Below are 27,086 nucleotides of genomic sequence, written 5' to 3'. Positions count from 1 at the left end.
GAGAACACAATGATTTTTTTTTTTTTTTTGGTACATGCATCAAGCAGGGAACGCAAATATTTATTTGGATAACTTTAAATTAAAAGAGACCGTAATCTTGCATTCCAATGTTTTCAATGGCATTTGGATAAGGGTGTTATACGATCTTCCGAACAGCAGGAGGCGCTGTCTCGAAAAACGAGGGGACTGAGAATGCGGGACTCTGGGTGCGGGGACTGTAGATGCAGCAGGCTCCGAGTCTGCAGCTTGATAATGTTGGCCTTAGATGCGTGATTAAACAACAGGTGGCGGTAATGGCTAAAAATTTGATTGTAATCTAACAAGAAGAAGAATATCCTGGCATCGCGCTGATTCGCGCAGGCTCGACAAAACGCAATGTAGCTTTTGCTCGCGCTACACCGCTACTTGCTGCAAAAAGTAGTTAGCTACTGGAAAAGCTACACTGTTTAAAAAGCAACTGAGTTACTGCCAAGCTACTGAAAAATGTAGTTAAGTTAGTAGCGTCGCTACTTGTAGTTAACTACTCCCCAACACTGGTGTCTACACACACACACGACTTGCAGAATGTACATACTGCAAAGCCTCACGCAGCAAAATAACAGCTGCACTCTGCGTGCAATCATGAATACAGCATTAGCATAGCCATGTTTTAAAGGAATATTCCAGGTTCGGTACAAGTTAAACTCAATTTTAAGGCACAATGTTGATTTTCACAAAATTTATTTTGACTTGACACAAAAAGCGAAAAATAAAAAAATCTAAGGACCTACAATCAGTGTTGGGGAGAGGTCCTTGTAAAAGTAATGTGTTACAATATTGTGTTACTCCCTACAAAAGTAACTAATTGTCTGGTGCAGTCAAGTCTTCAGAAGAAGTGTTGTTTAGTATCTTTTATATATACTATTATAGTATTTATTAATATATTAACCCTACCCCTAACTAATATATTTTTATTTTATAGTTTCAGTTTTCATTTTCATTTTAGTAAATTTGTTTGTTATGTGCTTGTCATTTTATTAGTTTTTTTTCTGTTTTGAATCTCCCACATTATACAAAATATAATTCATTTTTATTTTAGTTTTAGGTTTAGTTATTTTAGTACTTCAACTTATTTCATTAAGTTTGCAGGGCAACATGTTTATTCTTCTTCTAAGTTTTAATGTTAATCTAATATTTATATTTTATTTTAATTTAGATTTATTTACCCAAAAATATTTTTAATATTTTTAGTTTACAATAAACACACTGTTCTGAGGTCATATGATGTTAGCAAAAGTAATTTAAAAAAAATTTGTGCTAAATTTAAGTAAAAATTACTTTTAAAAAAGAATCTTACCCTCCATTTCCAACCTGGCTTTGGATAAAAACATGCAAGAATGAATGTCGTTTGGCGTCTTTGACATCAAACCTGGCGAGATAGCTCTTATATTTAATATTATATTTAAGAGCTAAAGAGTGTATGAGTAGTAGGGTATATTTTATGGTACTTTATACTTTATGGCCACTATATGCTTTCATTGAATAGAAAAGAGCAGCTGGAACATTCTTCAAAATATCTCCTTTTGTGTTCCACAGAAGAAAGTCATATAGTTCAGAACAACATGAGGGTGAGTAAACGAGGAAAAGATTTTTAGGTGAACTATCCCTTTAACTCTCAATGGAAATGAGATGGAACATTTCAATTCTGAGAAAGGGGCTTTACTCAATCATAATTTGTGTATCTCAGTACAATGAGCTCAGTGTGTGTTTTCCATTACGCATCTGTTGACTTTGCTGCAATGCCAGCACAAATATTCAGCCGTATTTAGTGTACCTCTATTTTTACCGTTGGAATGACACTAAAACAAACACACTTGGCTTCTGTACAGTTAGCTTGTATTCCCATGCTCTAACAATTCAGAGCAAGTTGTTTTGCAGTAAAGCAAAAACATCACTTTGTGGTGAAAATGCAACAAAAGAGTCTAGTCCCTATTCATCTTTTCTGTGAAACGTTACGCAAAACAGAAATAGAACAATGCCTGAGAGTATGTGAAACTGATTTGTTGGAGGGTTTCGTTCCTTGTAATATCTCGAAGCAGAAGTCTTTGTCACAAACGAGCATCCGACGCAGAGCTTAACTTCCCAGCGAAACGGCTCCTACAGAGGGCATGCAATCTGCTGAAGGAGTGATATTAGCATTCATCAAGTCGCTCCACAGCGGGAAAGGAGAGATAGAGACAGTAAGAGAGAGAGAACTAAAGAAAAAGAGGAGGATGTGCCCTGACACAAGAGTGTGGGGGGAGTTTTTAAGAAGTCGACGCATTCTTTTGACATATGAGTGGGGCGCGCCTGTGCAGAAACACTTTCATGTGCAAACGAACCAACAGCTCTGGAATGAAGCATTATGGATGGGAATCGTAAGGATCCTGGTTTGGTTTCTGATTGCTCTTAATAATTCCAGTTCCTTAACGATTCTTCAATTAATTATTCTTCAGTACTTTTGAGGAAGAACATGTGGAAAAAAGAAATTCAGTTCTTATTGTTCCTACTCAGAAGTTGCCACATGATGAGATATTTCAGATTGTAACAGGAAAGATATAACAAATCCGATTTAAAGTCTTGCATAAGGTGCGTTTACACATAATTTGGATGCAGCATAAAGGCCCGGATTGAAGCATAATCGAAGAATGAACTGGTGTGATGTCATTTCAAATTAAATCAGGCCAAAGTTTGTTTTGAAAGTTCGAAACAAACTTTCTGGAAAAGTTGTCCAGCTGGTAAACATCTTTGAACTACCATTGGTCCGTGGCGATGACATAGTAAGTAGGTGTGACTCTGAGGCTCCGCCTTCTTTGAAGTGGAAAGTTGTCATTTACAAGTGGAAAGATGTAAACATCAGTAAACATAAAATGTGTCAGTAAATCAAATCAGTGACTCCACATTGTTTCTCTTCGTAGGATGAAAATATGTTATTTAAACTGATTCAATTAAATGTAGAAAGCGATCAAAGAACGTTCCCTTTACAATCGCTGGAGCTGTCAATCAAATAGCGCGAGTTTATCAGTGTCACGGTTTGGGTTTTGTTTCTTTGTCTTGTCATGTGATTCCCTGTTTGTCATGTGATCCATGTGTCTTGTCATTTGTTAATCGTCTGATTATTGTTTACAGGTGTTCTTTGTCTTGTAATTAGTCTGTGTATTTAAGCCCTCATGTTTGCCCTGTGTCTTTGTCTAGTATTCAATGTTTCATGCCTGGCCATGCTGCTCTGTTTTATGTTTGATTACGTTTGTTAAGTAAAGTTGCATGGACTCTTGCCAAAACTTGTGTTATAATCAACAAATCTCTTATTTACATTGTGTTTGCACTGTTAGATATGATGAAATAATTCGTTGGTGTGCAGAAATCGAGTTGCAAAGAAGAGATCACTGCATTCATGCGCTCAACATGTCTGTGATTGTCTACAATGATCATCACTGCAGCCTTTCATGCCACAATCTAAATATAATGCTATAATCAACACTTTTCACGATTAGTTAACCTTGAGGGCTGTAATAGTAAAAACGTGCCAAACGTTTACGAGAGAGTTCCACATTTAATATGCGAAGATGTCAGCCAATCACAGCAGTGGGCGTTTACACTGAAGTCTCAAAGCAGACACGCCCCTTCAAACAGAGCGTTCAAACCAGAGGGATAAAATCAGGCTAGGAAAAATGCCTTTTATTTATAAATTCATATCAACATTATATGTGCACCCCAGGAAACATTAAAAACAATAAACCAATGCAGTTCATGACCCCTTCACAATATGGAATATGATGAACAACTGGTTCTCCACCCTAGAATTAAAGGTAAAAGGGTGTTTGCAGTCTGTGTGCGCATTCACTCACCTCTGACACCCCACACACACCAAGACGATAAGGATGGTGACCACGAAGGCAGAGGCCGCTGCGATGGCCCCCAGTATCAGCACCTTGGGGAGATCTGAAAACATTCCACTGAGCTGCAGACACACACATACACACAGGTCCTGCCGTACGGCTCGTCCAGGGCACCTGCAGACAGAAAGAGATAACAGGAAAAAAGACTTTTAAACAGGGTCAAGGCATGTCAAGATGTTTAATATCAATATTTTATAGTAAAGCAAGAAACTGATTTTTTGACATCTTGCCGATGGACTGGCAACTCATTGCCTGATAAGGTGCCCCACATAATGTGAAACTGTTAAAGTGCCCCTATTATGCTATTTAAAGGTTCCTACGTTTTTTTAAGGTTTCCAACAACAAGTTTACTAGGTCAAAACACTTTAATTTTCTCATAATATGCACTGCAGCATCACCTCTTTTCTCACAGTGTCTGAAACAGTTTGTTCAATGTCCTCTCCTTTCTGAGAGCTTACTCTGCTCTGATTGGTCAGATGACCCAATCTGTTGTGATTGGTCTACTCTGCTCTGATTGGTCAGACGACCCAGTCTGTTGTGATTGGTCTACTCTGCTCTGATTGGTCAGACGACCCAGTCTGTTGTGATTGGTCTACTCTGCTCTGATTGGTCAGACGACCCAGTCTGTTGTGATTGGTCTACTCTGCTCTGATTGGTCAGACGACCCAGTCTGTTGTGATTGGTCTACTCTGCTCTGATTGGTCAGACGACCCAGTCTGTTGTGATTGGTCTACTCTGCTCTGATTGGTCAGATGACCCAGTCTGTTGTGATTGGTCTACTCTGCTCTGATTGGTCAGATGGCCCAGACTGTTGTGATTGGTCTACTCTGCTCTGATTAATCAGATGGCCCAGTCTGTTGTGATCGGTCTACTCTGCTCTGATTGGTCAGATGGCCCAGTCTGTTGTGATCGGTCAACTCTGCTCTGATTGGTCAGATGGCCCAGTCTGTTGTGATCAGTCTACTCTGCTCTGATTGGTCAGGTGGCCCAGTCTGTTGTAAATGGTCTACTCTGCTCTGATTGGTCAGATGGCCCAGTGTCACAAACAGGCATATTACACACTACATGGAAGATAATATCCAAAGAAGCATAATAGATGCACTTTAAATGAAAATTCACATTAATAAACATTAGTTTAAACATTAGTAAACAACAAGTAAACATTTAACATATAAACAGCGTAATTGTGTTAAAGTGCTGTTTTTGTAGCTGTGGAAGTTTATGGTTTGGAGCAAGCATTAATTATTCAGTTGTTTTATCTTTTTTAGCTTTGCATGCATTTATTTATTTTACCCCACTCAGCTCACATGCTCCTACTATGACCAATATACCTAAAGCAAGAAGGAAACTGAGAAACGACTTTTTTTAACTTTTTTTTTACATTCAGCAACTTTCTGACTCAAATTAAACTTTTTTAAAAAAAAGTAGCCTATCTCTGACAGTTGCTTTTAACGCTAGCTAAATGTTTCTCGAATCACTTGCACTCCTTCGTATTGCTTGGATACATCAGTGACAGTCATAGCTGCCGTTTAATCTGTCTCTGTGTACAGTAATGCCGGGGATTAAATCTGAAGTTTAATATTAGTTGCTGAGGCATACAGGCAAAGCTAAGCTAACCATTGCAAAGCTTTAACGTCTCAGTCATCACGGAGATAAATAAATAAAGTCACTGTGTAATATATGATGCTCTCGTCCAGCTTCCAGTGATGATTCAATGTAAAGAGAGTTCACTATGTAAATACTATGTTTTTTTAATGTGTAGTAGCTACTATGGTATGGTATTCTTTGAAGTACCATGTAATAACCATGATACATGAACATTCAGTTAGTTATATGTTTTATAATAGTGTGATATTACACTTTGTCCTAATCAGATGCAATGCAACAAGCTTCTATAGCAACAAGCAGTTTGACAACTGCTGGGTTATGTGACAAAATCACAGAGAATCATAATAGGCTATATACATTATATATCGTTCAAAAGTTTGGGGCTAGTTTAAAGAAATCAACACTTTTATTCAGCAACAAGGACACATTAAATTGATTCAAAGTGAAAGTAAAGACATTAATAACGTTCAAATTCAGATTTGATCACAGGAATAAATTACATTTTAAAAATAAAAATTTACCAACCCCAAACTTTTGAGCAGTAGTGTATATACTGTATGTATCATATAAAATGTGTAATTTTGGACCAATGAGATTTCTCAGTGCCAGTGGGCAGGTCTATCCAGCATGACAATTTAGTCTCTCTCTCTCTCTCTCAAAAAAAAAAGAACATCAAGATGATGAACTAATAAAATGTTTTCACTATTTTTCTATAAAACAGCTCCTGGTCATGACATTTTTTTCATCATGTCATAAAAAAATGCCAACCTGGCATATGAAGAAATCCATCATTGTGTCTATGTTGTTGAGCACATACATCATGCACTAAAGAGAGAGAGCGATGATGTTTGGAGTGAAGCTAGCTGGACTCATTCCTCTCCTTTACACATGGGATCAAATATCAATTTTTCAAGATGGCCTGAGCTTTCCCCTCTGAACACACACACACACACACACACACACAAAACAACACAACACACATGCAGCCAGAGGAGAAATGTGGCCAAAGCTTAGGATTAGACTGAGAAAGAGAGAGCGGGATCTGACAAAAGACCGACTGAGGAAAGCAGGTCATGGAAACCCAAAAACCTTATGATGGTGGGTGTGAATTCTTGCGTGCATGTGTGTGCCTGGTTTATAAAACAAGCCTCGGTGTGAGATAAACGCTGTTCTCAAAGATATTATTGCATCCTTCTACCATCCCAAAAATGCATCCCTCCCTCCCTCTCTCCTCCGTCTGATGCTGCTGTCAGCACATTTCCTAAATATTCCGTCGGATCCAGAGAGAGCGGCTGAGAACCAACATCTGCAGCCGAAATAAATGGAGGCATAGAAACCCGACAGATAGAATTAGGCTTCGGACGAGTCTTTAAACAGGGCAAGTATTTAGAGGAGTGTGTTGTTTAGTGCTTCCCCATGGGAAGGTTTCTCTAGCAACAATTCATACATCTCTGTTTTTCCCACCTCTCACCATGGCAGCGCTGATGAACGCAACATATACGCGCACACACACACTTTAATCTAAGTGTGTAGCAGCACATTTCTCTGCACAGAGGAAATGGCAAGTGTGCAATGTGTCGCAAGGCAATGTGCATTTTCCCTGAATTACCACAGAGAAAAAGCTTTCTTTATGCTTCAACCTGCACTTTCAGCAGCTTGAATGCGTCATTTAAAGAAATAAAACCACAAAAAAAAAAAAAAAAAGGTTAGACCTATGAAGAATGACTCTATTTAGATGGAAATCAACTACAATATTTCTCAATGACAAACGTCTCATTATAGCAAATGTGCATTGCCATGGACATAGTTTCTGCTTGGAAAAGCACGCCTGTGGCGATGTTTCAGCAAAATGATATTACGTTGCTTCGTGCACATTTCACAACACTTTCAAATTGAAATGTCCAGCGAGTGGCGCTAAAAGCATGTTCAGTTTTATCCGAAAGAGATGAACGTGAAGTTGTCGTGCGTATTGTATTTGGTAGGGATTTTTCGATGTAATCTATTTCTTTTTTTTTAAAGGCCAAAAATCGTTTTTGTCCCATTTTTATCTATCACCCAAAAGCCAGTATTAGTTTTCCTACACTGTTTATAGCCTTGCAGCCTCCATGTTAAAGCTCATGCTGGGAGATTCTATGTTAGTTTGATCTTAAACATAACATAATCTGATCCTGATTGATCAAGGCATGCGACTGTTCTTGACTTGTCCAATTCCAGCATACATTTTTCATCTTGCATCAAAATCCTGTCTATTCATTGTATGCATTTGAAGTTGGGTTTTAATGAACCCAAGTGTACCTAAAACAAAGAGTTAAATATACAGGTTTGTGGCTCTTAAAGGTATAGCGGAGGATTTTCTTCTTCCGGGTGGGTAGTGTATACTATTGGTCCACCTAAGTGTCAATCATTCTGGTGATATGTTTACGTAAGGCCGTTCACACGCTGGCGTGCGCTAAAAGCACATGTTGGGCTTCCCACTGATGCCGCAGTCGCGAAGATTCTACTAGACAGGTAAAGTTTGTCATGCTATTTGGAGAAATCGATTTAAAATCACTGCTAGTAGGCGTTCCCTCTCGGTCGGGAGCAAATAGAAATTGGAGAGGGCGGGTCTTTTCTAAAAGTAGGAAAGATCCTCCGCAATACCTTTAAAGCAGGTCTACGCAGTTTCTGGAATTTCTTCGCTGTATTCTCGCTTTTTGCTGGCAGGTTTCTCTATAGAGCTCCCCCTACAGCTTCGGAATAGATATTTGACAACACTGTCGAAAAACTCGTTGGCGACTTTCTTATACCAGAGGCTAGTAGATCAACGACATCAAAGCAGACGGGACCTTCTTTACAACGTCTTCTTCATTCGGGTTCGAACAGCGTGAGGGAGATTTTATTTGCCGTAAAGCAATTCGTTACATCGCGAGACCTGATATCACGCGATACTTCCTGACACAGCGGCCGACGGCCCAAAGTTGCGAGGGTGTTTTTTCCACTCACAGGCGATAGGGGGGTGCGAGACGACCACCATTCAAACTGAAAAAAGTAATATAACCATTGCAATGACTCTGAAGCTGTCGAATCAGAATCGAAATCGAATCGAATTGGAACATCTGAATCGATACCCAGCCCTAGTATTTGGTGAGTGGTGCTAAAAAGTTCATGCAAAAGGAAATGTGAGATAAAAACGCATTTTCTGAAGCAACCATGCCATTAGCTTTAATTCTACATGTCTTCGAGCTCTTTTATCTTGTCGCACACGATCGCTGTCCATCGCAAGTACAGTTCTGTACCAGATGAGCTACTGAGCAACTACGACAGAAAAGACTCACATATTGAGCTGGTTATGTGATGCAAATGTCAAAATGTATAAGTATACAAATCAAGCACTATGGTAAAAGTGTCAAAACACACATTGTGGAAGGAATGACGCAACAATAATCAATAATTTGTGAAAAGGATTTAAAGTTGTACAGCCTCTGTTTATTTCATCTGGAAACTGCAGTGATGTACTGGTGTGTTTTTGGAGTTTTGCAAAAATGTAGTTACCTAGTCCTTGAATGCAATCTGAAATCCCATCATACAAATATGCGCACACTCACTGATTGTAATCAAATTTTGCAGCAGACGAGCTGTTCCCTCCCTGCCCAAACCTGTCCTCCCATCATCCTCTAATGGCCCGTGGAGCGACCCAAAGCTTCTTTCAACTCTCGTCGCAGGATTACAGACCTGACACAATTTCCTTAATTGTGGCCAGGAATTCACAAGCTGAATGTGATGAGTTTGCCCCAACCCAAGTCTAATCGCACAACACTGTAAACATTCAGTTGCGTGCACATTTATGGGACAACAGGTTTTACGCATGATATGCTAGAGAAATAAACAGGACTGATGCTCTATTCGTTTTAATTCGCATTGCCTGTATTAAAGGGGTCCTATTGTGCTTTTCCAATGTTGCTGTTTGAGCATATTAAAGATCTGCAAGGTTACTAAGTTTAAAGTCCACTCCGATGGGAGATTGAACAGAATTCACTTTCCAAAAAACTGCAAGAAACGGCTCGTTTGGACAAAAACGCGATTTTTCCAGATCTTATGAAGTCACAATGTTACTAATTTAAATAATCCCTGCCCACGGAATACACAAAAAAGGGCACAAGGTCTCGTTGAGATGCGAAGACGGTGCTGTCGATATGTCAAAGAGACACTGTTTTTACCACAACGCTTCCAAAACTCTGTTCCTGAACATTATAACCCCAACTTTAATCTGTGCGCTGCACATTTTATGGAGAAAAGCTTGTTTCTGTTGCTTTTGTAAGCTCTCGCTTTTGTAAGACGATTCACTGCTCCTTAGGAAAATTAACCATGGTTTAGTGATCGATTACTGTTTGTATTACCTTAGTTTTCCGACAAATATCCCGATTAAATGATGAATAACATCGTATCTAAGAAAATTACAAAAAACCTACCACACTGAAACATCCTGTGAAATCCGTTCTACATGATCCTCTTGTTCGTTAACATGGTCAGGGTCTGAATCGGGCTCGAATTGGTTTGAAATTGATATTCTTAATATTTACACTAGAGCAGAACTCACAGTTATGGAGGGGCGGGACATTTCCCAAACACACACTAAGCACTGCCAATCATGACACACAGACCCAACTAACCAATCACATCACAATTCGTATTTCGGGAGGAGGGGCTTCATCGATACAGGAACTAAGAACGCGTTCGAGACAGACCAGGGAAAGAGTTGCTGCTGTAATAATGTAAAATATGTGAGAAATAATACGTTTTTTAAACAGTCACTCATGAAAACATATACATACACCCCCAAAAAACAAAACCTAGACTTCGTAACAGGGCATAAAGGACCCCTTTAAAGTCTGCATAAGGAAGGGAATCCTTTTGGATCCCGATGATACTATATTGAACCTGTTGTTATGTGTGATTGATACTGAAATCAACATGTTACAATTTTGATACAGTAACAGCATATGTGTGATTCAGTACAGTTGCAATCGTGTAAAAGTGCAGTACACAAGAGAAGGAATGCAATATGTAACATTTCTTAAAATAAATAACACTGATTTTCAGAAATATTAAAATAAGTATATATAACCATGGCAACAGATGAATGACATGCAAACAGGAACAAAGGCAGAGGGCAACAAAGAGAAACATAATTATGCGAGTCCATGAAAATGAAACTAAACTGAACATAATGGTGACAATGATCACACAGAGCCTATAGCAAGCATTAGCATCATGGTTGTTATGGTAAACTTACAACTAAAACTAAAAATATGAAAAATATTTTAGTTAATTTAAGTGAAGCTGAAAATAAAATAAAAATATTAGATTAAATAAATTAGAAATGTTGCCTTGGTAACTGACTGAAATAAATCGAAGCTCTAAAATTACTAACTAATAAAAACTAAAACTAAAAGTGAAATAAAAAGTAGTAATATTTAAAAAGAGAAAAGAGTAATTCATATATACACTAAAATTAACATGAAAACTTAAAAGATTAAAATTAATTAAACTATAATAGTATATAAATAATACTAAAACAACACTGATTAGCATAAACTTCTTGTGTTTATTAGCGTGGTGTCATTAACCAATCAGCGCTGTTATGAAACTGCGGCTCCATAGCAATTAGCTGGTTGGCTCAAAAACATGTGAACAGTCAAGAACAAGAACAGGTTTACATCCATGGAGGTGATCCCGCACCAGCCAAACAACTGTCAATGCTAACGCTTAGCTTTCTTCAGAGATTATATTTGGCCTATATAGACAGTAAAGACTCTTATGAGGCTCTGTAACAGAGCTGTAGTGTGTGACAGACAGTAAATGTTCCAGTGTCTTCCTGCTTCAGAGCCGCTGTTGGAATCACGGCGCCGCGTCACATGCACTCAACAACTCGCTAGTCATGCTAATATGACAGCTAAACTCTCGTGAGAATGAGGGAGTTCAGCCTCCTGCTGCTCTTCATACTTTCCTCATCCCTCTCTCCATCTTTCGGCTCACCAATGCGGATAAATCTCATTATAAGAGCGGAAAACCCCTCAGTCCATATCCTCAGAGACACTGCAGAACAAGTCCCCGACATTTCAGAACTGGGTGAGTCGTTGCTGTTGGGTATTTCTCAGACAGGAGAGCCATTTAACACCTTCCCTGCACCGTGGCCTGTGGGTTTACACTGTGGAGGACCATCTGGACACTTTCACAACACTGCGGTTGACGGTCGGACAGGATTGACCAGTGCAGTGTGACGGTTTTGTACACCAAGACCACGTGTGTGTGTTTACACTGTATCAACAGATTCCAGCAAGCTGGCAGCAGTTATAGGTCATGGTTTCTCCTGCCAGCAAGCTTCACGATCACTATTGCTTAGCGTGCGATAGAGATTTAAACAAACCCCATACTATGCATTAAAGAGGATCTATTATGCTTTTGTACACATTCAACTCTCGCTGTGTGTGATGTTGCTGTTTGAGTGTGAAAAAGGTCTGCAAAGTCACTGCAAATGGAGTTACTCTCTATATCAGTAACACTGTTTCTGAACTCCCTGAAACGCCTACAATGCTCTCTTCCGGGAATGAACGTGAGAATATACCTCTTTAAATAATTTATGCCCTAGACATACGTACGCAAAAAAAGGGGTGAGGCCTGGTTGAGTAGAGTTAGTATTGTGTTGTTGAAACTCACAGTTATGATCAGATAAGTGACATTTCCAACGGCCAGGGGTTCCCAAACTTCTCCATGCCAAGGCCCCCCAAATACCACTAGGTTCTGGCCAAGGCCCCCCTTTTGCAGGATGAGTTGTTGAACCCATCGACACTACGGCAAATGTAGAAATAAATAAATAAAACATCTGTGAACATCAGATTATGTGATGGTGTTTGATACCAGCCAATCAGAAAGATTATAGAAATGCACCGATTACAATTTTCTAGGCCAGAAAAAAGTCTAGATAGTTCTGTCTATTTCTATATGGCATCGCTGTCGAAGAGTAATTAGCTGGTGAAGTGGATTTACTTATTGTAGAGTTAAAGCTGCAGTCGTAATTTTTGGCGCTATAGCGGTTAATATATAATATATTTTCTAGGGCTGTCAAAAGATTAATCGGGATTAATCGCATCCAAAATAAAAGTTTGTGTTTACATAATATATGTGTGTGTACTGTGTATAATTATTATGTATAAATACACACACATTCATGTATATATTTAAGAAATATTTGCATTTACTGTATATACATTTATATTATATATAAATATTTTATATATAAATATAACCAATTTTTCTTAAATATATACATGTGTTTTTATAAATATATTATGTAAACACAAACTTTTATTTTGGATGCGATTAATCCCTATTAATCTTTTGACAGCCCTAATATTTTCAAATGTAATTTATTCCTGTGATCAAAGCTGAATTTTCAGCATCATTACTCCAGGTTTCAGTCACATGATCCTTTAGAAATCATTCTAATATGATGATTTGATGCTCAAAAAAACAACTTCTTCCGTGTGTCAAAAAATATGAAGCCGCTCAACCATTTTCAACATTGCTAATAATAATAAATGTTTTTTGAGCATCAAATCATATATTAGAATGATTTCTGAATATGATTCAGCTTTGATCACAGAAATAAAGTACATCCAGGCTTTGCGTCGGGGTCACCCAGTCAAAATGTATTCTGCGACAACCGGCTGGATGTGCAAAATGCCAGACTTAACAAAGGATTTTTCAAATTCCTATTTAAAAATGAATGGGAAAAAAAACCCTTCATTGCACAAGCGGTTTGGAAAATATCTGTATCTTGGCCAACTGCAGTATTGAACATCCCAAACACTAGCGAACACCCATGGCGGTAAGTTTTTTGGCATTAAGAGCTTCTTAAGAACTGTAAAACGACCTTTGTTGAGGTCTTCAGCTCTTTGAAGTGTACAGTCACTGCAGGCTTTATCAGTAAACACTCGAAGGCTTCTCATAACAGACTAAACGCCTCACGTACACCGTAAAAACACCCAAATGGGATTTTTACGACGCTGACTGAATTTGTCTCCACATGTCCTAATGTACGTCTGCTCAAAAGCAGATTAAAATGAGTTCAGTGCTTAACTTCACATAAAGCATCTTAACTCTAAACTAGTCAGACGTGCTGCTTCGCCGAGGCTTCAGCACACTTCCCCGTAATGCTATTTCAGGCTGTGGGAAAGTCAAAAGCATGGAAATGTTGCTTCTCTCTCCATCACAGGCATCGTTTGAAGCGTGAGAGTGACAAATCCCTTCCCTGTGCTTCAGTGTCAGTGCTGAGTAAGCGCGTGAGGGGTGGCAATCACTTTGATCCGAGACTAATCTCTGATTGTCCGTCCCAGCACTCCTGTTTGGGATCCTGACCACTCGGCATCATTACATCTCCGGGTAACAGCCACGGGGAGTGGGCTTTCCCACTTTACAACACACCAATATGAGAAGAAAAAAACGATGTATTGCCATCTTTAGTTTAAATTCCATCCATCAGTACATTCTGTGTGTCAAGTGTTTTTTATAGTAGAAGAAAAACTATATCAGTTGGAGATGTATTGTGATGAGCTGTGGTGCTCATACGACTGACAAAGGTTCAAGTCCCATCCCACTCTCACTTTGCAATCATTATCTGTTCACTCTTTAAAAGTATATCCCTAATCAAAAGCGAAAAGAAATTAAACTAAATTATCGATTTTAAAAATTAAAAAGCCAAAATAAATGACATTTTAAACGTAAAAATTTTATTAAATTTTTTTAAATTAAAATGTACATGTTATGTTTGTGTTTCTTTAGTTCCTTTGTTTTCTTTCTGTGTTTAGTTCCTGTTCCAGTTTCTGTTGTTAATTAGTTGCTACGGTTACTCATTGACTAGTTCATTATGTTTACCTGTTCCTAATCTAGTTTCCTTTGTTTGGATAAAATAAATGTATCAATAAATAAATAAATAAATAAAAATAAAAAACTTTTTAAATGATCTCTAATAAAAGTATAAGAAAATGTAGCCTACTTAAAAAAAAATATTTTAAAATGAAAAGCAAAAAATACATTCTAAACTTGTCTTGCAAGTTTAAAAAATAAATGTATGAATACGTATAAGTATCTCTACGATATAAGTATCTCTAATAAAAGTAGAAAAGAAAATTATTAAATTTTTTTATTTTAAAATGAAAAGCAAAAATACATTTTAAACTTGTCAAAATAAATGTGAAAATAAAATAATGAAAAAATAAGTATTCTGTTCACATTTAAAAGTATCTTTGTCTAATAAAGGACAAATTTATATTTGTTAATTAAAAATTATCTTAAAATAATAGCAAAAATAAATGACATTTTAAACAAACAATATAATATTAAGCTTAAAATCTTAAAATAAGAATTCTAAAATTAAAATGTGCAGAAAGAAATTAAAATAAAAAGGCAATAGTTTTATGTTCACTTTTAAAAATATCTCTCTAATAAAAGTAAAAATAAAATCAACTTATTTCTTTATTTTAAAATGAAAAGCAAAAATACCTTTTAAACTTAACATTGTAAAAATATAAAGCTGAAAATAAATTAATTTGAAGTTAAAAGTTTAAATTTAAAATGCAGAAATTAAATTTTAAATATAAACATATTTTTTAATTAAACACAAAGTAAATTAATTTGAAGTAAAATGACAACATTTAAATGTAGAAATTACATTTTAAAATAAAAAAAATAAATAAAATAGAACAAAATAAATGTAAAAAAAATACTAGAATAACTAGAAAGTTACATTAAAAAAATAAAAAAAGTACACTGATGATATGCATATGTGACCACAATACAATCAGTTGATGGATAAATAGATAATTGTCAAGAATCTTTTACACAAGTAGATAAACAGCAGAAACAATAGTTTCTTCAACACAAACCGATGCATCCCGTCCCCTTTCCCTGTTGATGAGCAATATTTTCACACTTCTGAAGGCAGGTTTCTATTTCTGCTCAAACACTGCACATTTAATAATTCATTGCCTGTCCTCTGTACACACAACAGCTGAGAGACAAGAGAAACCCCGCTCTCAGAAGCTTTGGACTACATCATCCATCGTGCTCTGATCTCTTGCTTCCGGTTTGGGGAGTTACGGGATTGGGATTATCAGACGCACATTAATCCAGAACGCAGTGTTTTAAGCACCTGTACCAAATAGTGCAAAGGTTTTGATATCACAAAAGCAGTGTAAGATGTGGAAAAGAAGGAGTGCATTCGGTCACATCAGACGCATGATGCCATATCTGACCTAGTTCAGTGGCAGACTTCAGATCGCACACATCAGTGGATGAAAGAGCCAGTTCTGATCTAACTGACTGGCTGGGTGCCATTTTTTAGCGCACAGGTTTTTATCAGTCCACCGGGAAATAAAGTTCTGTTTACAAGGTGGCAGAGGCTGATACATTTAGCGCTTGAATTTGGCAACGTTTGCAAGGTTCATGCCATCTAATTTTTGCACAATATTCGAGGGCGAACTAGTTTTCTTTGAGACGCTTAACAGCCAATAAACGAGGCAAGCACATTTTAAAACTAGCATTCTGGGGGCAGTGAGAGGCTTTTCATGTTTTTTAAAGAAGCCTCTTATAATCAAGCCTGCATTTATTTGATCAAAAATACAGTAAAAACAGAGTAATATTGCACTGTACAAAAATGTGTTGGTTTAACTTAAAAAAGCAAGTTACCTTGTTGCCTTAAAATTTTGAGTTCGTTTTAATAAAAAATTTGAGTTAATGCAATGAAGAATAATGGTTTAATAAACAGAAACTCAAAATATGTTATCTTCACACATTAGTTATCGAAGTTGATTTGACAAAAGATAAAAAGTTTAGATAAATCATGAAAATATTTTTTTGCAGTGTGTGAAATATTATTACAAGTTTAAATAACTGTTTTCGATTGTAGTATATTTTAAAGTGTAATTTATTCCTGTGATCAAGGCTGAATTTTCAGCATCGTGACTCGAGTCTTCGGCACTGTAAAAAATGATATGATCAATAAGTTATGAGAACGTATGGTTTTACATTGCTTTAAACATTTGATCAAACAACATTTGATCTAAATAAGTTAGTAATTATAATAAGTTAGTAACAATAACTTTTTTTTACAAGTTATACAAGATTAAACTAATTTTTAAGTCAGTTTAATGTTATTTAAGTTGAAATTACTTAAATATTCAATTTGATTGTGCTAAAAAAAATGTAAGGCAGCAACTTTTTTTTCAATAAGTGTCACACGATCCTTCAGAAATCATTATAATATGCTGATCTGCTGCTCAATACACATTTCTGATTACAGGTGAAACTCGAAATATTAGAAAATCGTGTAAAAGTTTTATTTCAGCAATTGAACTTAAAAGGTGTAACTAATATATTACTCACATGCAAAGTGAGATATTTCAAGCCTTTTGTTATCATTTTATGATTACGGCTTACAGCTTATGAAAAACATTTCACAATATTATAATTTTGAATTTAGGGTTTTCATAAGTAAGCCATAATCATCAAAATTATAACCAATAAAGGCTTGAATATTTCACTTTGCATGTAATGAGTCTATTAGTTTCACCTTTTAAGTTGAATTACTGAAATAAATGAACTTTTGCACGATATTCTAATTTTTCGAGTTTCACCTGTACAATCAATGTTGAAAAGTTGCTGCATATTTTTGTGGAAACAATGTCTTATTTTTTTTCAGGATTCTTTGATTAACAGATTTATAACAGCATTTATTTGAAACAGAAATTTTTGTAACGTTATAAATGTCTAGTCTTGAAATTAATTTAATGCATCCTTAATGGATCAAATTATTACTTTGTTCTAGTATCTAGCAAATGCTTTTCCAAAGAGAAAAGCCCTTGTATCCAGAGAGACTTAAGAGACAGATGTCCTAGAAAACCCCATGATGGGTTGCATTTCTCCAGGGAATGGGGGTGATAAAAACTGTCGTGATCACTATTGGTCCTTCTTGAGGTTAGTCACGCAACCCAGATCTTAAACCATGTGCTTCCCCATCCTCACCTGATCTACATCCGATCTCTAATGATGAGATGAGTGAAAGTCTTACGGGTTTGGAAAAGAACAGTAAATGACGACAGATCTTTAATAAGTTGTAGGTGAACTAATCCTTTAACCTGAGAGACATGTTAGATGCTCATCAAAAATCTGCTGGTCTCACTGGTGTGCTTGAGACTTAACAACATTTTTCACAGCCTGACAACACCTCTGGGGTTTCAGAAACTCATATTGCTTTATAAACCACACACACACACACACACACACACACACACACACACACACACAAACTGCATCCCCCTTTCAAAAAAGAGACAAAGAGACACATCTCACAAGCCAATCCATCAGCCGGCTCAGTGTCCGTTCTTCACACGCTGATTCTGCGTCCCATATTTCCCTGAGGACAGCTCAGACGTCGGAAAGCAATTTGAGCGCTAAAACAGTCATACATGCAGTCGGCAATAACCAATCCCTTGCTACAAACACTCTTTTACTCATTTTTAGTTTTTTTTTTGTCTTGACCAGCACACGGTCTGTGCACTCCAGCATCAGAGAGCCCAGCGGCGAGACCGACACACACACACACACACACACACACACACACACACACCAGTCTTCTGGTCTGGTCCGGGACTTTGACAGGGTCCCCTCAGAGGCTGACCGCAGTTTCCTCTACCCTCAGCTTTGAGATATGACAGATGATAAGATGACCTCTGAGGAACAACAATCTGATGATGGCAAAACATTCATTCGCTTTACAAAGAGTGGTTTAAAAAACCCTCTTAATATACTACACTTTATTATAAATAATGAATCTTTATGTTTTTGTCAATAATGGATGCTAAATATATATATATATATATATAATATATAAACACACACAAATAAACTTTTTTTTTCTTTTTTTATAAAAACTACATGTAAATATTTGTGTGTATATATTCATATAATATAGCATAATAAATATGCATATATAAACAAAAACATTTATTCTGTACTATACGTATATACTATACTAATTCTATACGTATATATAAATAAATATTATATACATATATACATATATATACAATATATGTATATTAAAACATACAAAAATAATTAATATAATATATTTAATTTATATATATATATATATATACAATTTGTTTTTATAATTTTGTATATACATATACAATAATTTTTTGTCACTGTGTATATATATATATATTAGGGGTGTGCAAAGCAGCCACTATTTGTATCTGTATTTGTATTTGTTGAGGGGGGAAAGTATTTGTATTTGTATTCGAGTAAAATTCAAAATAGGCGTAAAAATCGTAATCGTAAAAAAAAAATTTTTCGTTACACTTCTAATTTACGTTATGTGTAAGTATTCTTTATATCCATAATAATAATTATGGATATGCAATAGCCTATTGGTTGATGTTTTTTCCATAAATCCAGCAATGAAACAAGGAATGTCATTGAAAAGAAAATAACATAACAGCCATTACCTCATCCGTGGTTAAACCAACAACTAATAAAATACCATTGTGAACATTATGAAGCCTACATCTTGCTGTCTGCAAAAGACATACTTAAACGTACCATATAACTCCCACACGTGCATACGATTCGACACAACTACACAAGCATTTTTAAACTTTTTAACCGAACGTTAACGTTTACCGCGCTAAACAGCTGACGTTACGTAAACAGAGCGAACATGAGAGCACCCGACTGCACAGACGTCAATAATGCAGCGTAATGGAATAATCTCCCGATCAAACTCCGCTTCTCGAAAGTTATAAACTGCCTCAGGAACCCAGTTAAGGTACAAACATCTATTCAACAAAAATAGTGATGCAGCTGGATGCTATCAGAGCCCGTCTTATTAGACATTCTCTGATGCTATTGTTTTTTCGCTCAGCCGAGCGCTCTGTTGCTGTGTGGAGCAGCCTGTGTCCGTCACTCACTCACTCATCCGGGCGTGCACTGCGGTCTCATGAGGAAACGCAGCTTTTTGATATAAAGTTTTTCTTGTTCCCGAATACAAATATTTTTTAAAGTATTTGTTCGAAATAAGTATTTGTAAAAAACACGTTATTTGTGCCTTTCCGAATACCGTATTCGGGTTCGGCTCCACCCCTAATATATATATATATATTGTTACAAATTACAAATATATAGGCTATATTAAAACTTACAATGTTACAATTATTTTTGTAAGTTGTAATATACATATACTGTGTATTTAAATATATATATATATATTATATATATTTATTAGTAATTTTATATACATATACAAGTTTTACGTTTTAATATACATACTGTATGTATATATATATAAACAATATATTCATATTTCATATTTTAATATTTTTCTAATTTTTATAAATAATAAATTTTAATATTTGCATATATATTCATATAATATAGCATTTAATAAATATGCATATATAAACAAAACATTTTTTTATAAATATATTTTTATAAAAATAAACATTATAAATATATTTGAATTTTATAAAAAATATACATTTAAATATTAAGAATAATAATTGAGAATTTTAAGTATCTTAAGAAATCAGTTTAAAACAGCATTTAAAAAAGTTTCTGAATCAGTTTGCTGATATTTGAACATAAAAAAAACTAATAAATTTCCATTTCACAGCATTTGTTTGACTAATCTGGGGTTATTCGGACAGGCGTCTGACCTGTTTTGTGATTTTGAGTAGTGAATGAAAAAAAATTCTTCATTTAGACAAACGGCATTTAATTATTCCATCAAATGGCAGGTTAATCATTAATTAACCTGCATCATCGGGCATGTGTGTGCGTGTGTGTGTGCGTGTGTGTGTGTGTGCAGACACAGCCCCACAGCGCACAAATCCACTCTTGCTTCTGTGGTTTAATTTTGGATGACTCACCCACTTTCCACCTTCTTCTGCAAAGGTGCAGGCAACCTCCACATCAGCGCACGAACCCACGCCCACACACACCACTGCAACCGGGACACATCGTGATCAAACACACAAAACACACCGAGGGCCTTTCACCGCTCCACGGCGCTTCTTCCAGCGGGAGAACAAAGCAGAGTGACGGTTGATTGTCAATGGCAGGATAAAGTGCAACTGTCTTTTCCATCCACGATCAGATCTGTGAACAAACTCCCCTCAATCTTCATGACATTTCACAACGAAAGCACCGTTACATAATTCTCACATGAATAATATATAACAGCCGTGTGAGACGCTTGAAGTGTACAGTATGCAGCAAAAAGACAAAGGGAGCGTCTTTAATAATCCCCCATTAAAAACCCATCAAACCTCAAACCCTCAAAGAGATTTAGATTTTTTTTAGAATAAGCCTTGTTCTAGAAGAAGCATGATTTTCAACCTCGTGTTTATGCATATGTCTAGAAGTTTCTTTGAGTGAAAGGATGATTTAGACAACTTTACGGATCAAAAAACACATGTATTAATTTAACAATTCATATATAAGCTACGGGTTCACATTTCTGGTTTAAAAAAAACCCTAAACCTATACTGTACTTGCCCCATAGACTTCAATTGTAAATGCATTACTTTATAAAGACTTCTCATCTGATTTAAAGGAACACTTCACTTTTTTTGGAAATAGGCTCATTTTCCAACTCCCCTAGAGTTAAACAGTTTTACCGTTTTCGAATCCATTCAGCCGATCTCCGGGTCTGGCGGTAGCACTTTTAGCATAGCTTAGCATAGATCATTGAATCTGATTAGACCGTTAGCATCTCTCTCAAAAAAATGACCAAAGAGTTTCGATATTTTTCATATTTAAAACTTGACTCTTCTGTAGTTACATCGTGTACTAAGACCGACAGAAAATGAAAAGTTGAGATTTTCTAGGCCAATATGACTAGGAACTATACTGTCATTCCTGTGTAATAATCAAGGAACTGCTGCCGTACCCGCAGCGCAACGATATTACAAACTTAGTGCCGGTCATGTTGGAAGTTACAGAGCTGGGGACTATTTTCAGGAACTGCGTATATCAATGAGGAATGAGAGTAAAGTTCCTAGTCATATTGGCAAAACTGTCGGAAAAATTTACTACAGAAGAGTCAAGTTTTAAATAGGAAAAATATTGAAAATATCGATCTATGCTAAGCTATACTAAAAGTGCTACCGCCAGACCCAAGATCGGCTGAATGGATTCAAAAAAAGTAAAACTACACTTTTTAACTCTAGAGGAGTTGGAAAATGAGCCTACTTCCAAAAAAAGTGGAGTGTTCCTTTAAAGGAATATTCAAAGTTCGATACAAAATCATTTTTAGCTGCAAAGTTGCTCTTTTTTAATTTTTTATTTTGGTTACAGACTACAAGGTAAGAACCGTTTATGAATTTGTTTATTGCTTTTAACAGATTAGAAAAATCATAACTTCATGTTGGCTATCTCAGCAGCATGAAAAACAAGACGGTTATTCAAACTGTGAATAAATTACATAAAGAAAGCGAGCAAAGAACGCTGAAGCGGTCCATGACTTCAGTCTAATGTGTGAGTTATGCACTTTCACTGAAGCTGTCTTGGCAAAATTAATCTCTCACTTACATCTTGTCTGTACTTTCTTGTTTATGAAATTATGATGATGATGATGATGATGAGAGAATTCGCGAATGAAGATGAGAAATCAGTCAGTGAGTGCGCGCACATACATATTCGGTGATCTCCGCTGTGACGAACCAAAACGCCTCTGATTGGACATTGCATTCATAAGCTCAACAGAAACGTGTCTGATTGGTTACAATGCTCAACGCTGCAAACCACGCGTTAACGTGATGCAATTTAAGCAAATGTAATGCTGTGAATTGACAATTTTCAATAATTTCACATTTCACTTTACATTCCACACAGTCTCTGAATGGTTAGTTGATGAATGTATGTTGCTGATGTGGAGATAACTATCTTCAATTAGCATATTCTGTCATGATAATCTATAAACCGCTGTATAGGAACTATTGTGAGATGCACATAGAGTGGCTTTCTATTGCATGTGAAAATATGGATGCTAAAGTTTGAGCTGACTCACAAATGTACTCTTTTGTTCAACAACTTTCCCTCTTCTCAACATGCGTGTTTATGTACATTTTAGACTTGCTGATCACTAAACCCGGAGGAATGTTTTATTCGATCTCATTGCAGTTTGGATCTAACAAGTATGTAGAATACAACATTTCTGGAGCTGTATCTCTGTTTCTCTGGTTTTGTTTGTTACTGTACATAAACCGCTCTCCATCTGTCTTTTTCACAGCTGTGTGAGGTGTTCACATGCGGTCATGAACTATGGGGGGCAGCGGTGGAGTGAACCGGTGCAATTGCAGGTTAATGGTGCACTCATTGATTTTATGCTGCTTGAAAGCCATGGCAGGTTTACGCCTGACAGAGTTATGAAAAATGTAGTCCCTGCTGAATTTGACCAACCGCTCATCTGTCCATCTATCTTTCCTTAACCTTTCTTCTCACTCTGGGGCAAATGCACTAAACAGTTACATGAGCCATTTCGTCCTATTCACTAATAATCCGCAATTCAGCAAAAGTAGCTGCTAAATGCAATGGAATTTACATATGTAAATGAAGCCATTGCTATTTGTTCAGTGCAAACTGCCAACACGTCTACTTAACAAAGTTAATGAGGTACATTACAGATTAAAAGTCAGGACTATTTCAATTAAAGTGTCATTGATTTTCCATGAAATTCCCCTCACAAGTGATGTAAAGCAAAGACTTTAGATATACGGTACTATGAATGGGAGAAAGGGCAACGCACAATATGGCGGAATAAGTCCCGCCTTCTAAATAAAAGAGCCAATCGCCAATTGGTAAAATCATTGTGTCACGGCAGGTGCCGTTAAAAGCTCCGCTTGCTATAGAAAAACGTACGCTTAGGACTGCACATGCGCATTGGCCGTTCCAGCCTGAATTTCTTTTCTTTTTTTTGTCATGATTTGAGCATTTAGAACTGAAATTTATGAGTTTCATAGTTTCAAAGGTGATTTCAAAAATGAAATTTACTCGTGAGTGTGGTGAACAGTTTTGGAGAATTTGATGTTTCCCTATTTTAAGAGATAGGAGCTGGACTTGCATGACTGCACCAGAGGCGTTTCAAAGATGGCCACCAACTGAAATGACTTGCCTTAAAGGGATAGTTCACCCAAAAATGAAAATTCAGTCATTACTCACCCTGTCGTTCCAAACCTGTAAGACTTTCGTTCATCTTCAGAACACAAGTGAAGATCTTTGTGATGAAATCTGAGAGATTTCTGTCCCTCCGTTGACAGTCTACGCAACTACCACTTTCAAGCCCCAAAAAGTTAGTAAAGACATCATAAGTAATCCATGTGACTCCAGTGGTTCAACTTCAATTTTATGAAGCGACACACGTGCTTTTTGTGTGTGCAAAAAAACATAATTCACCACTTTATTTACAAAATATTAATCTCAAACGCACGTTCACGCAACAACATCTACTCTCGCATCAACATGCCACGCATGTGACGTGGTGCTCTCGTGAATTCATATTTTGTAAATAAAGTTAAATACATTATTTATTTATTTTTGCGTAAACAAAGCACTCACGTTGCTTTAATGGATTACTTTAATGATGTCTTCAATACCTTTCTGTGGCTTGAAAGTGGTAGTTGCGTAGCCTGTCAATGGAGGGATATGAATAATGGAGGGAGAGCTCTCATATTTCATCAAAAATATCTTCATTTGTGTTCTGAAGATGAACGAAAGTTTTACGGATTTGGGGTGACATGAGGGTGAGTAATTAATGACAGAATTTTCCTTTTCGGGTGAACTATCCCTTTAAAGGGACTTTGTGTAAACTCACTAATTGGACAGACAGAATTTGCTGTATAGCTCAAAAAATGATGAAGTTCGAGCCACATTCTAAGTCATGAAACTAATAATGAAAACTGACATTCATTGACCTTGGTCACCACTAATCAGGTTGATAATAATGTGTCTAGTTTATTTTTGATATGGCAGGCAAGCATAACGGCATGAATAATTCATAATCTGGGTTTTGCAGCTAATTGGGTTACTAACAATCATTAGAGTCCTCTGTAGTTCTCAGAACACTCTACCTATTGATCAGAGGAATCGATACGACACAAATCTATTCATCACGTTCAATAAAACACAACCACACTGGGAATGAACGCTTTAGTGACCTTTCCATTCATCGGCAAAGGAAGACAGAAGGAAGAAACAGTCTAAAGAACAGAAGAAGTGAGAGAAGTGAATCAGACAGAGAGAGAGAGAGAGAGAGAGAGAGAGAGAGAGAGAGAGAGAGCGAGCGAGCGAGAAAGAAAGAGCTGAAACGCCTCTCATTCCACAACTCATCAGTTCCACTAGGGACCGCGGGATGCTTTCATGTGGAGGTGCATGCATAAATAAACAAAATTAATTCAACAAAGAAAACTCCAGAAATAGAGCCCTCTCATCCACCAGTGACTTTAGTCTCTGAGCCTCACCTGCTATACTGGGCAATGAAAGAGCTTCTTTGAGAGTCTCATACCTTGCAGCTATATTAGGCTCATTCTACGAACAGGGTGTAAAACATGACTCAAAACTGACAAATAAAGAGGATACTTCAGGAGTAGGAGCTTGAAAAGGAGCTTGACCACTGTGAAATGACACTGTCAACTTCAGGAGGTCAAGCTAAATATTTTATGAGCTGTTTGATTTTCTATTTCATTTGGGACTTGGAATACAACTTGAATCTCAGCATTAAAATGAAACGGACCCTATGGCAGGATTAGTACGTAACAGGGTTGACGATTTAGCCGATTATCATGTCACTCAGAGGGGGCTAGCTAATATGGGACCAAACGCTGGATTAGTTATTAATAAACATATATTTCCCAATTAAATCAAGACAAATATTTAATTGACCATATTTTAATAACTTGATTACAGGGTTGAATTTTGGAGCTTGATGAATGCACTCAACACTGCAATATTTGTACATTTTTACTTCCCGCCATGATGTAGAGAGATGTCACTCCTTGGGTTTTATATGTTTACAAATGTTTACAAATGTTTTATAACGGTAGGAAACGCACATGAAATGTGTGCCAGAGCTAAATATTAAACATTTTTGGTACATAAACAATTCAAATTTTAGTAATGAATAGAAAATAAAACAGCTCGGTAAAATATTTAGCTTGACCTCCTGAGGTTGAGAATCAGTGTCATTAGTGGTCAAGCATCTTCGTTTGCTTTGTCTCGTCCAGTTTAAACCGCTTTTTAAGCCGTCTCTGTACAGACTTCAGAAGGATCACAGTGTCGGAAACAACAGGATGGTTTATGGCGTCCTGGATCACGTCAGAGGATTATATGTTTGTTCTGAGCGTTTGACTGCAGATTGTTTTGTAAAAAAGGCACAGTGTAACGGAGAGTTCACAGATCAATCCGCTTTATTGGATCTGACAGCAGCTACATCACAAACCATAAATAAATGATTTCATAATGCCCTGTAAATTAAGGTTTTATATGGACACTTACTCATGTCCAATAATGAGTGGCCGTTGATACTTTTTTCTAAGCAACAACGTTAGCCAATCATAAAGAGGGCGTTTACTGACAAGCCTTAAAACCAGATCATTCCAGTAATCATTATACATTTTACCGGTAGAATAATTTTTGGTTATAATAATATGTCACAGTTCATTTTATTTAGCTATCCTCACTTACATAAATGAACTATAGTATCATGCATCCATAAATAAATATCAACAATTATATTTGGTGTCTGAATAATTTTTGGTTTGACTGTACATATATATATTTATGTACAGTCAATATATATATATTGTTATTGTTATTACTAAAACTATTAAAAAATGTTTCAAGTAATTGAAATAAAGCAAAGACAAATTTAAATAGATGAAAAACTTCAACTTAAAAAATATAAATGAAAAATTTTAATGTGGCCTTTCCAGCAGACTAAAATAAATAAGTTGAAGTAAAATTACTAAAATTATAATTGAAATCAAAATAAATTAAAGCTATACAAATATAAAGATTGGGACAGACTAAAATCACCATTGTAAAGCAATACAGACATTTAACATATTATATTTTACAACTACAGTTTATGTGTACTACAGTGTTAGACTGTAGTTACCCTACCATATTTAATAGTTATACATATATATATATATAAATAGCATTTAATGCTTTAGTTTAAAATAGCAGGACACCAAATTGTACAGTCTTCATGAAAAGTGTCCACTAGCAGAACGACTAACACGACCCTCCAGTCTGCACATTCTGCAAGTGTGTAAAAATAGGCACATTTCAAACCACATATTCCTATTGCCAAATCTTGAGCAAAAGATAGCTATGCAAAGCTAACAGCGCTACACAGCTGAGCAGCATTTCAACATATGTGCTTGCGTCTTGCAGGCACTTGCTAAAAATAGACTTGCACTGGTGTCTGCTGTTGCTTCACATGACACACACTGGTAAAAGGGG

The 27,086-nt window shown here is 36.4% G+C and overlaps 1 protein-coding gene across 1 annotated transcript in view; it reads right to left on the bottom strand.

Annotated features, from left to right (window-relative positions):
• Positions 1-27,086, bottom strand: part of LOC306985582 (uncharacterized protein) — a 52,205-nt gene that overhangs the window by 16,354 nt on the left and 8,765 nt on the right. Inside the window, exon 2 of the mRNA XM_079588001.1 lies at positions 3,867-4,031. Within this exon, the coding sequence (XP_079444127.1) occupies positions 3,867-3,970 (104 nt within the window). The 5' untranslated portion in view covers positions 3,971-4,031. The remainder of the gene's footprint in view (positions 1-3,866; positions 4,032-27,086) is intronic.

Source organism: Phoxinus phoxinus, assembly GCF_949152265.1.
Source record: "Phoxinus phoxinus genome assembly, chromosome: 18".
In the NCBI taxonomy this organism is placed as follows: Eukaryota; Metazoa; Chordata; class Actinopteri; order Cypriniformes; family Leuciscidae; genus Phoxinus; species Phoxinus phoxinus.
Note: the sequence above shows the minus strand (reverse complement) of the source record. Positions and strands in the feature narration are given on the sequence as shown.